Raw genomic sequence first — 11,800 nt, 5'->3', positions numbered from 1 at the left:
CAGGCTGCTTTATTAGGGGCCTTGGTGTGTGGCTTTCATCTTCCTCTTGGCAATACCACATAGTCACGTCAGGCCTTAGGTCAGGCCACAGTCACACCATAGTCATTAAAATCAGTTATTGGTACTTCTGGCAATGTAGGCTGGTACCAAGTCCTGCTGGAAAATGAAATCAGCATTAAGTCTGTTAGCAGAGGTGCTCCAAACGTTCCTGGTGGACAGCTGTGTGGACTTTGGACTTGATAAGACAGAGCGGACCAACACCAGCAGATGACAAGGCTCTTTCAATCACCCTCGACTGTGGAAACTTCACACTGGACCTCAAGCAATGCAGATTCTGTACATCTCAATTCTTCCTCTAGAATCTGAGACCTTGATTTCTGAATACAAGGTACAATTTAGTTTAATCGGAAAAGAGGATTTTGGACCACTGAACAGTTCAATCTATAGGTCCTTCTCAAAATATTAGCATATTGTGATAAAGTTCATTATTTTCCATAATGTAATGATGAAAATTTAACATTCATATATTTTAGATTCATTGCACACTAACTGAAATATTTCAGGTCTTTTATTGTCTTAATACGGATGATTTTGGCATACAGCTCATGAAAACCCAAAATTCCTATCTCACAAAATTAGCATATCATTAAAAGGGTCTCTAAACGAGCTATGAACCTAATCATCTGAATCAACGAGTTAACTCTAAACACCTGCAAAAGATTCCTGAGGCCTTTAAAACTCCCAGCCTGGTTCATCACTCAAAACCCCAATCATGGGTAAGACTGCCGACCTGACTGCTGTCCAGAAGGCCACTATTGACACCCTCAAGCAAGAGGGTAAGACACAGAAAGACATTTCTGAACGAATAGGCTGTTCCCAGAGTGCTGTATCAAGGCACCTCAGTGGGAAGTCTGTGGGAAGGAAAAAGTGTGGCAGAAAACGCTGCACAACGAGAAGAGGTGACCGGACCCTGAGGAAGATTGTGGAGAAGGGCCGATTCCAGACCTTGGGGGACCTGCGGAAGCAGTGGACTGAGTCTGGAGTAGAAACATCCAGAGCCACCGTGCACAGGCGTGTGCAGGAAATGGGCTACAGGTGCCGCATTCCCCAGACCTGGGCTACAGAGAAGCAGCACTGGACTGTTGCTCAGTGGTCAAAAGTACTTTTTTCGGATGAAAGCAAATTCAGCATGTCATTCGGAAATCAAGGTGCCAGAGTCTGGAGGAAGACTGGGGAGAAGGAAATGCCAAAATGCCAGAAGTCCAGTGTCAAGTACCCACAGTCAGTGATGGTCTGGGGTGCCGTGTCAGCTGCTGGTGTTGGTCCACTGTGTTTTATCAAGGGCAGGGTCAATGCAGCTAGCTATCAGGAGATTTTGGAGCACTTCATGCTTCCATCTGCTGAAAAGCTTTATGGAGATGAAGATTTCATTTTTCAGCACGACCTGGCACCTGCTCAGACCTCAGCAGTGCCACAGGCTGATTGCCTCCATGCCACGCCGCATTGAAGCAGTCATTTCTGCAAAAGGATTCCCGACCAAGTATTGAGTGCATAACTGTACATGATTATTTGAAGGTTGACGTTTTTTGTATTAAAAACACTTTTCTTTTATTGGTCGGATGAAATATGCTAATTTTGTGAGATAGAAATTTTGGGTTTTCATGAGCTGTATGCCACAATCATCCGTATTAAGACAATAAAAGACCTGGAATATTTTAGTTAGTGTGCAATGAATCTAAAATATATGAATGTTAAATTTTCATCATGACATTATGGAAAATAATGAACTTTATCACAACATGCTAATATTTTGAGAAGGACCTGTATAGTCCAGGTACACACACAAAGTCTCTGGGTCAGAGGTGACTTAACACAAGGAATGAGACAGTTGTAGCCCATGTCCTAGATACTTCTGTGTGATGGTCCTTCAAGCTCTGACTCCAGCTGCAGTCCACACCTTGTGAATCTGCTCCACACTCCTGAGTATGATCTGCTTTGTAATCCTCTGAAAGTTGCAGTCATTCATGTTGCTTGTGTAGCTCCACACTAATTCCTTCTACACAACTTTCCATTAATATTCTTTGATACAGCACTCTGCCAACAGCCAGTGACCTTCTGTAACTTACCCTTTTGGAGGGTGACGATTGCTTGCTGAACAACTCTCAAATTAGCCGTCTTCCCCATGATTGTTCATTGTTGTAGACCATAACATTTCTATATTGATCTACTGTTCACATAAATATAAATGTGCAAATGAGCTCATGGGTCAACAAAGGCCCAGCAAACATTTTCACCGGTAACCGTGGTGACCTGACAGAAGTAACGTCTCTAACAAAATCTTTCAGATTCGCGCTGAAACCGTGAAAAGTCTTTCAAGAAGGTGATTCTTTTTGTTGAAAAAGATGAAGGATCCCAGTCAGCTTTGTTCAAAATTTGGATCAAATACAAACAAAAAGTTTTAAAGTGGAAACCTACAGATAATAAAAAAGAAGATGTAAAAGCATCAGGATACCAAAAAGCCTTTTATTCTATAAAACTGAAAATGCACAATATAAAAATGAAAAAAGCAAACCACATGCCCCCTCCTGTTTCGACACAGGATTCAGTATCTTTAGAATGAATGATGATCTCATTTATTAAACCAAACTAAACTTTTATGACCTAAATGGATACTATGTGCAGAGAAAAACTAACACTGCCCATTATCCTGAACACACGATGAAATAAGATGGTGGCAGCATTATGCTGTGGGGTACTTTCCTTCATCAGAGACAGTTTACTTTCTAGCAGGAGAACAACCCTAAAAATATAACCAGAGCTACAATTGAAGGATTTAAAGCCAAGCCATGTGTTAGAATGGCCTAGCCAAAGTCTAAACTAAAACCAAATGAGAATATGTGGGTTGATGACACTTGAAAATTACAATTTGGACTCATTAATTCAGTCAGACCTGCAGCTGTATTTGCAGCACAATGTGACTTCATGGTAAACTTTTCAGATTTTTATGTTGAAGAATTAAAAATTGTGAATCAGTTTCCTTCCACATCACATTGATGCCCTGCTACTCTATGTTTTGGTTGTGACAAAATGTGAAAAAATACAGAGGGTACAAATATTTTTGTAAAGCACTGCATGTTTTTTCCCTTACAAATTAAACATACTATCCTCAAAGGGTGGTGATTTCATATTTTGTCAGTTTTAAGTGAGGGCAGCAATGTATTCTGTGTCCTAGTCTAGTCCCAGCAGCTTTAACATGACATTGAAACAGTAACAGCCTTTTAGTAACTTTACTTCTGTCACAGATTAAATATAATGTAGCTTACATGTTACAGTTTCCTCAATTTAAATTTCTGTTGTCCTGCTGTTTACAAAAACACAAAGCAAGACTCCAAGCAACATGCTGAGAAGAAATCAAATGGGAGGCGAGGCCTTATAGTGGACACTGACGTAGGGCGGCAACATCAGCAAACCGCCGATGAAAAAACGGTCAGATTTTTCTGCACAGCATCCGAAAACTACAAAGGTCAAAATGCAGAGACTGGCGATGCACAACATAAACACCTTCTGGATTGTAGCCCTCAGGGCAACAGCAAATCTGTTCCCACTGGGGATGTTAAGAGAGAAACAAAGACACAACATAAATTACATGTGAGACACACAAGAACTACACAACTGAAAAAGATGGAAACATTACTCAAGTAGTGGATTATAACTGCAAACTGATATACCTTCTGAGGTCAGTCGTAAGACTGTGAGGTTCCAGCAGCTCCTCATCATCAGTCTCTACCTGCAGACACAACACAAGACTAAGTTCTTGTACTCAGTCACAGTACTTCAGGAAAAAAAGCTTGAATGTGGCGTACACTAGTGGTTACTGCTGGTATTACAATAATTACATCACTTGAGGTACATTCAGGAAAAAAGGAATTATAGTGATCATTAGGTTTTTCTAATCTGGAAAATATAAGTAACCATTTACATTTGATACAACCCGGTCGCGTTATTATTCATCGAAGTTAAGTTTATTAAATTCACAAGAAAACTTTTACATTTTTGTCCAGTTCAGAGGTCACAGAAGTAGGATCAGTGGAGTCTTTCATTTCAGCAAATGAGAACAGCAGTTGGATTTCATCAGCTATGGACAGATGAGGACTGGGCTTTCCCTCCTTCTCTCTCATCACCTCAGTCATAGTAAAACTGAAAATAAACAGCACTACACACTACAGACTGAAGACGCGTGCTGTTATAATCATATGAATGTTAGGGATCTGTATGTCAAGGTTACAGTGAAGCCTCGTCTCTTCTGTCCTCCAATTGGTTACTCAGCTCCTGCTTCGCCAGCCTGAGGTCCTGCAGCACAGAAACACAAACAACTTAAACACCCCAGAAGAAAAACTCTGCCACTGAAGACAAAAGAGTTTGAGTCTCCCCATGGTATACATTATCTTCATATTGTTAGACTAAGGACGTCCATTAAACTAGACAGTACCTTTTTCAATTAACAGCCACTCTATATAAGGCAAACTGTTTTTATTTAGAACGATAATGAATGTAAACATAATTGCCTTTATGATGTCGGAATATTCCTCCACAGTTTCCTCTAGGTGCTTTAACTGCTGGTTTCTCTATCCAAGGAATCCATAGTTAACAATCAATATTAGAATAAGAGTGAACTGCAAACATTAAAAGGTAAAATTCCCATTTAAAATAAAATCCTGACTCCTGTTTTATTGGATGTTCCTCTGCTCCTACCTGATGAATCAGTTCATCCCTACGCTGCAGCTGTAACTGAACTTCCTCCACTCCAATCTGACAAAACATACCACATAACGATGATTACACAGCCAATTTTTGGCTTCACCACCTGAAGTTTTCCGCTACAAAGAAATGTAGGAATCTGATCCAACATCTTTAAAAGGGAATGCACAGAGCATCTGTACTGTGGGTTAAGTGCACTGTTAGTTTGTTACCACATACAGCACTTTGCATGAAGGCAAACATGTGAGATATACGCAGGACCAGACTTTTCATATTTTTATTTATTAGAAAAATGTAAAACCAAGTATCTTTTAACATAAACTTCACAATTATGCCATATTTTGTGTTGCTCTGCCACATGAAATCCAACTAAAACACACTGAAGTTTGTGGTTGCTACCAAGCAAAATGTAAATTATGTCCAAGTGATTTAGATTTAAGGTCTGTCTATACTTCAGGAAAATCAAAACAATAAAACTGATATGACCAAATAGAGAGAGAAACTATTATTCCTCCAAGTAGAACTTTTTGAGTTACCTCAAGGTTTTCAAATTCAGTCCTGAGTTTGCTCAACGTGATCTTGTCCTGGTCCCTCTGTTGTTTAAGGCTCTTTAGCTGACAGGGTGAAAACATGCTAAAATTAAGAACTTGCAGTATTTGACTATTTTAGCAGATCTTTAAATGATGAAGATCTGGAGATCTTGAGGGCCAACCCATCCAAGTGTAAGCAACAGAATCTCACAAAAGTGACTACACCCCTAAAACGTTTTGTAAATATTTTCTTGTATCTTTTCATGGGACAACACTGAAGATATTACACTTTTAGGGCTAAAACAATTAATCAAATTAATCAATTATTGAAATAATTATCAACTAATTTAGTAATTGAATCGGTAACTGGAGTATACTCTGAAACATGCCTTTTGTTGAAGGAACAACCCACTCAGAGCAGTAATTAAGCCAAAACTGCACAAAAATATATGTTTTGCATTTTAGATGAAAACCCTTCTTTGTAAATATGTGGCATTGCTTTAGCTTCACATAAGCAGTCTTAATGTTTTTACAAATGATTTGTACAATTGCACCTTGCAACAAAATGCATTGTTGCTTTTTTTTATTTAAAGACTTTATCATTAAAGTGCCACATTCGGAGGATTGAATTGAGTTTTATTTGTTTTTGCCATTTACAATGCATTTAAAGCGTGCAATAAATGTTTGTTTTTTTTAAGTTCATTACACTTGTTTATTGAAGTATGATAATTTACCAAGACTATCTCATTAGATGAATCAAAAAAATAATCACTAGATTGATCGATTACTAAAATAAGCGATAGCTGCAGAAGCTTTAATACAATGTAGTCAGTCTACAGCTGGTCTAACAGTGTAAATTTGCTGTCTCCTCAGATTACTCAACACACAACCATTAATGTCTAAACTGCTAGTAACAAAAGTGAGTACACCCCTAAGGGAAATGAAGTATGTCAGAGTACATGTTGACCTTTGAGGATTCCTCATTGAACTGAAGCTCCTAACAGCTGACACCACTCATGCAGTCCCAAACCATGACAGTCCCACCACCATACTTCACTGTAGGCAAGACACACTTGTGTTTGTACTCCTCGCCTGGTTGCCACCACACACTTGACATCATCTGAACCAAATTCACACCTGCCACTTTTGGTCCGCTTTAAACGGACCAGAGTTTGTTTTTTTCTCCGTTGGTCCGGACCTTTTGTGCAGGTGTGAATACACTCAAGTGAACCCTGGTCCGGACCAAACAACCGGACCAAGACCCACTTTTTGAGGTGGTCTCATCTTTAGAAAAGGCCTCCTTCTAGGATAACAGCCATGCAGACACATTTGTGTAACCCTGAACACTGACAGGCTGACCCCCTCACCTCTTCAACCTCTACAACAATGCTGGCAGCACTCATACATCTATTCTCAAAAGACAACCTCTGGATATAATGCTGAGCACATGCACTCAACTTCTTTGGTGGACCTTGTCCAGGCCTGTTCTGAGTGGAACATGTCCTGTTAAACCCCTGTATGGTCTTGGCGACCGTGCTCAGTTTCAGGATGCAGGCAATCTTCTTAAAGCCAAGGCCATGTTTATGTAGAGCAACCATCCTTGTTTCAGGTCCTCGGTGTTCATTGACATGAGGGGCCATGTTGAACTTCCACTGACCAGTATGTGAGAGAAAGAGTGCGATAACACCAACTTTATCACACCTGCTTTCCATTCATAACTGAGACCGAATGTTTATACTTCCATACTAAATGCCAGCGGTTTAGACATTAATAGCTGTGTGTTGAGTTATTTTGAGGGGACAGCAAATTTACACTGTTATACATGCTTTACACAGCTGTACACTACTTTATATTGTATCAAACTTCACTGTGTCACATTGTGTCACAACTTCAGTGTTGTCCCATGAAAGGATACCATAAAATATTAACAAAATGTGAGGGGTGTACCCACTTTGTGAGATACTGTAAATTTCTATAGAAATATTGCCTGCTTTGACGTATTTTACTTCTAGAAATACATCATCAGACACACTGACCACTGCTGATAAAAGTAATCTTAAAAGAAATATATCTACCTTGGCAGTTAGCTCCTTATTTTCTTCCTGCACCTTTATGGTTTCCTTCTCCTACAAAATAACAATCAATCAGATAAAAGTGATGAGACTAGAGGTAGCTGAGAAAATCAACCTATCTAAAAATTGAATCTAGATTTCCATCAAGGCAAATAGCGAAGTAATTCTGCTGTTAATGCACCAAATCTTGAATCCTTTTTTCAAAGATTTGTTTCTCATCGAGGCCATCAGCCAACAGAGGTCCACAAGGCTCAACTTCAACCTGTTGAAGCCCAGAAAGGGACTTTTCCAGGCTGCAGACAAACAAGAACAGAGAAAAATATGATTATTCACCACAGTGATGAAGGAAGTTATCAGGACAAAATTTGTATAGTCATTTAGGTCTAAAAGATAGAGCAATGAAGGTCGAAGAACACGAAAGAATCAATGGGCACGATGCACCTACTCTTTCACTAGTTTCCTGAGGTTGGCATTCTCTGAGCGCAGTACTGCCATGTCATCGTCTGCAACATCCAGCCAGTGCCTCATTTCAGCATTCAGTTCCTTTAGCTGATTCCCGCTGTAGTCCAGCTCAGCTATTTTATCCAGCATATCTTTTCGGGACCTTCACGACAACACAAAATGGTAGAGGTTGATTGAGCACTCTAAAGTTCTTGAGGAAATAGTTGCTAATCAAATGTGTGAACATTTGCACAGCAATGACCTGTTTGAAGAGTTTCAGTCAGGCTTCAGAGCTCATCATAGCACTGAAACAGCTCTGCTGAAAGTCACTAATGATATTCTTATGGCCTCAGATAATGGACTTGTGTCTGTACTTACTTACTGACATCTAAGTACTCAGCTGTACTTAGATCTCAGTGCTGCATTTGATACAGTCGATCACAATATTCTCTTAGAAAGGCTGGAATATGGTGTAGGGATCAGGAACAGTGCTAGGCTGGTTTAAATCTTACTTGTCTAACAGATTCCAGTTTGTTCGTGTAAATGATAAATCATTTTTTTCACTATATATATGCTTCCAATAGGTAAAATTATTAGGCAGCGTGGGATAACTTTCCATTGTTATGCTGATGATACTAAGCTATTTTTATCCATTAATCTTGATGAGCCCAACCAGTTAGATAGACTACAAGCATGTCTTGAAGACATAAAAACTTTGATGACTTTAAATTTTCTGCTTCTAAATTCAGACAAGACAGAAGTTGTCGTCCTTGGACCGAAGTCTTTGAAAAAGAAACTGTTTAGTCAATCTCTTGATGTGGATGGCATTACACAGACCTCTGGTAATAAGGTAAAAACCTTGGTGTTACCTGCAGTCTGAGCACTTTTTCCTCAGACTGCAGGTTTACTGGTGGTTCCTAGAGTCTCTAGAAGTAGAATGGGAGGCAGATCCTTTAGTTATCAGGCTCCTCTCCTGTGGAACCAGCTCCCAGTTTTAGTCCGTGAGGCAGACACCCTGTCTACTTTTAAAGCTAGGCTTAAAACTTTCCTTTTTGATAAAGCTTATAGTTAGAGTGGCTTAGTTTATCCTGAGCTATCTCTGTAGTTATGCTGCTATAGGCTTAGACTGCTGGAGGACATAATGACCACTTTCACTCGCTCTGCTACATTCTCCTAATACTCTCCAGTTATTGCATTATTTGGTGTTATTTTAGCTTTTAACTTCATGTTCTCCCTGTTTTTTCCTCTTCCTAGAAGCTACACCTGGCCTGGCTCTGTGTTTAGCTGTGATACCTTCCTGGAGGGGGACATTGGCTGAACTGCTGCTGCCAACAACTTAATGTTCTCCTACAGGTGAAGCACTTGGCCCCGTCTTTCAGTGTTTAACCCTGTCTCTCCTAGACATAGCTACTGGCTGAGCCTCTACTGTGACTGTATGTGCCCTCTTTCATACTCTAGACTTGAAAACTGGCTAAGAGTTTATCTACTTAGCTGTTTTTCTTTCCTCGATGAAGCCACTAAAGGAGTTGCTACTGCCTTTAACATTTTACTTTTCTTTCCCATAGAAAGTACTCCTGGATCAGTGCTTCTTTATGCTCTTTGTGTCTCTGCTCTGTTCTCTCTAACCCCCGGTCGGTCGTGGCAGATGGCCGCTCACACTGAGCCTGGTTCTGCTGGAGGTTTCTTCCTGTTAAAAGGGAGTTTTTCCTCTCCACTGTCGCTACATGCATGCTCATCCAGGAGGAGGGAATGCTGCAAGTCACTGACTGGATGCAATCAGCTAGGTTTCCTTAGATAGAAAACTTTTTAACCAATTTGAATAAACTGAATTTGACTGCACTGTTTTATAACTAGGATATATTGGAATATACGTACCTGACTTGGAATCTGTATGATTCGAGTGAATTGACTTTGAAGTGAATTGCCTCTATATAAATAAAGTGAATTGAACTTTTGTGTGTGTGTCTGCACGTGTGCAGAGGTTTTTGTTTATTAAGCATTACTCACATATTTCCCTCTGGAGAATCCATCAGGCTGGCTAAGTCCTCCTCTGTGCAGCAAAAACAAATGGTCTGACAAAGTAAAAGGTGACAATACAGAAATTCTCACAGTATTAGTTTGAATATTCCTAGATTTTACATGAAGCAGAAATTGCCAACACTGGCAGAAAAGATATATAGTATAATCCATCTAAAACAATTTCTGAACATAAAATATTACATACACCTTTATAATGAATACAGGATTTGAGACTCACTTTGAATGCATTGGCATCGAGTAAATCTAAGATTTGTATTGTGATATAAACAGGCCTTTATGAATGAAAATGTACCATCAACTCATTTTCTATACCCCCTTATCATTGCAGGGTAGCAGAGAGGCTGGTGCTTATCTTGAGGAGTCTGTGGGTGAGGTACACTCTGGACAGATCACCAGTCCATCACAGGGCAACACAGAGACGCACATGAACAACAACTAGTGGAGTACAGAACGTAGTCAGCCAATACTGAGGTGCAGAGGTCACCAACCTTCTCTGGAGTAATTAGCTACTTAACCTGGTCTTCAGATTAGCTCAAAAAGAGTATGAAGAGAGCATCATGGAATGCATCCTAGCCCTTCATCACAAAGTGCAATTCAAACATGGTATACCCGGGGTGTTGAGCACGTTGCCACTGGACTAGATCAGTGGAGATGTGTTCAATGCCGAATCCTGCCTTTCCCTCTGGGAATCAATGGATGAGTCTGGGTTAGGTAAATCTTAAAGCTTCAACATACAAAGAAAGTCCTGCCTGTTCCACTGACTGCACACCAGTGCTCAAGATCCACAAAGACATGGACAAGTGGTTTAGGTGTGGGAGAACTTGAGGAAGAATAATAAAAAAAATGCCTGTAAATAATTCATTAATTCATAAATACATGTTGATTAAGAATGGGATGTCCCTGAAATTCATATATTTATGAAAGCAGACAAGATAATACATTTATCAATTGATTTGATCGGAGGGATTTGAAAGGAAATCACCTGTAGATCTTTTTTCTGGTAAAGTAATTGTTGGTTAAGGAACTGCCTGTCATTTATAACAAACTATAATGGTTTTTTCAAATACTAGATTTTTTTAATAGATATTTTTTTCGGCAGTAGAGGCCTTTAGTTTTAATAGTAGGTAGACGGGAAAGTGGGGCAAAGACAGAGGGAGACATTCGGCAAAGGTCGCCGGGTCCGGGACTCGAACCCGGGACGGCCGGGACTATATGTGGTCGCGCGCTTTACCCCTACACCTGCGTCGCGCCCTCAAATACTAGATTTGTTAAAAATAAATAGAAAATTAAGAACAACACTCTTGAGTCCCGCATTTATTACATTATTGTAACTTAAATACGCTTTAGGTAGCCACAAAAATATCACCCATTTCATTTAGGCTAATTTTAAAGACAGGTAAGCTAAAATAGATGCTAAAAACGCAAACGTCTGCGTCCAGTCTTGACATAAATATTTCAAAAGTTTCTTGACTCTCGTGGTAAAGCTGAAGAAAGTGAAAACAGAGGTTTTTTAGACATTATTTACAGGTCTGTGATGGCAGAACAGTTGGCGTCAGTTGGGATCTTGAACTGCTAACGGTTAGCTTTGACCAAGACGTTGGTTGTGAAGTCACATCTGTACATGACTCTGCTTGACAATGCCCCACCAATTTCATTTCTAACAACCAAATAAATAATAAAATAATAATAATAAAAAAAACGGTTCTTACCGGAAAAAGTGTGGCTGCTGTTAAGAGCTTGCCAAGGTGCTTATCCCCGACAGAATTTGTATCCCCTGCGTCGGGAGCGCGCATTCGGCAGGAAGAGCGGACCCAGTTATTTCCGCCTCATTTCTAACCGACTAGACATGGAAGTAGTGATTTTTATTTTTGTGAAAGATAATTCCCGTTGGTTAATCGTTCAGTTAGTGGTTTACAACAGAAAATGAGGCATTTATTGCTCTTCCTGCCGAATGCGCGC

The 11,800-nt window shown here is 39.8% G+C and overlaps 1 protein-coding gene across 2 annotated transcripts; it reads right to left on the bottom strand.

Annotated features, from left to right (window-relative positions):
• Positions 1-2,503: 2,503 nt before the first annotated feature.
• LOC124860014 (chaperone protein ClpB-like) lies at positions 2,504-11,800 on the bottom strand. Of its 2 annotated transcripts, none has more exons than XM_047352960.1 (12): positions 11,551-11,800; positions 9,809-9,873; positions 7,806-7,964; positions 7,542-7,653; positions 7,364-7,414; positions 5,295-5,372; positions 4,753-4,809; positions 4,566-4,625; positions 4,286-4,350; positions 4,050-4,197; positions 3,729-3,787; positions 2,504-3,604 (listed from the first exon to the last, which is right to left on the bottom strand). In XM_047352960.1, the coding sequence occupies exons 1-12, from the start codon at positions 11,632-11,634 to the stop codon at positions 3,412-3,414; spliced, it is 1,131 nt and encodes a 376-aa protein (XP_047208916.1). In that variant the 5' UTR covers positions 11,635-11,800; the 3' UTR covers positions 2,504-3,411. The 2 variants fall into 2 exon arrangements, with proteins under 2 accessions (XP_047208916.1, XP_047208917.1); XM_047352961.1 differs by having other exon boundaries at positions 9,809-9,851; positions 11,551-11,794.

The sequence above is a fragment of the Girardinichthys multiradiatus genome, chromosome 23, assembly GCF_021462225.1.
Source record: "Girardinichthys multiradiatus isolate DD_20200921_A chromosome 23, DD_fGirMul_XY1, whole genome shotgun sequence".
In the NCBI taxonomy this organism is placed as follows: domain Eukaryota; kingdom Metazoa; phylum Chordata; class Actinopteri; order Cyprinodontiformes; family Goodeidae; genus Girardinichthys; species Girardinichthys multiradiatus.
Note: the sequence above shows the minus strand (reverse complement) of the source record. Positions and strands in the feature narration are given on the sequence as shown.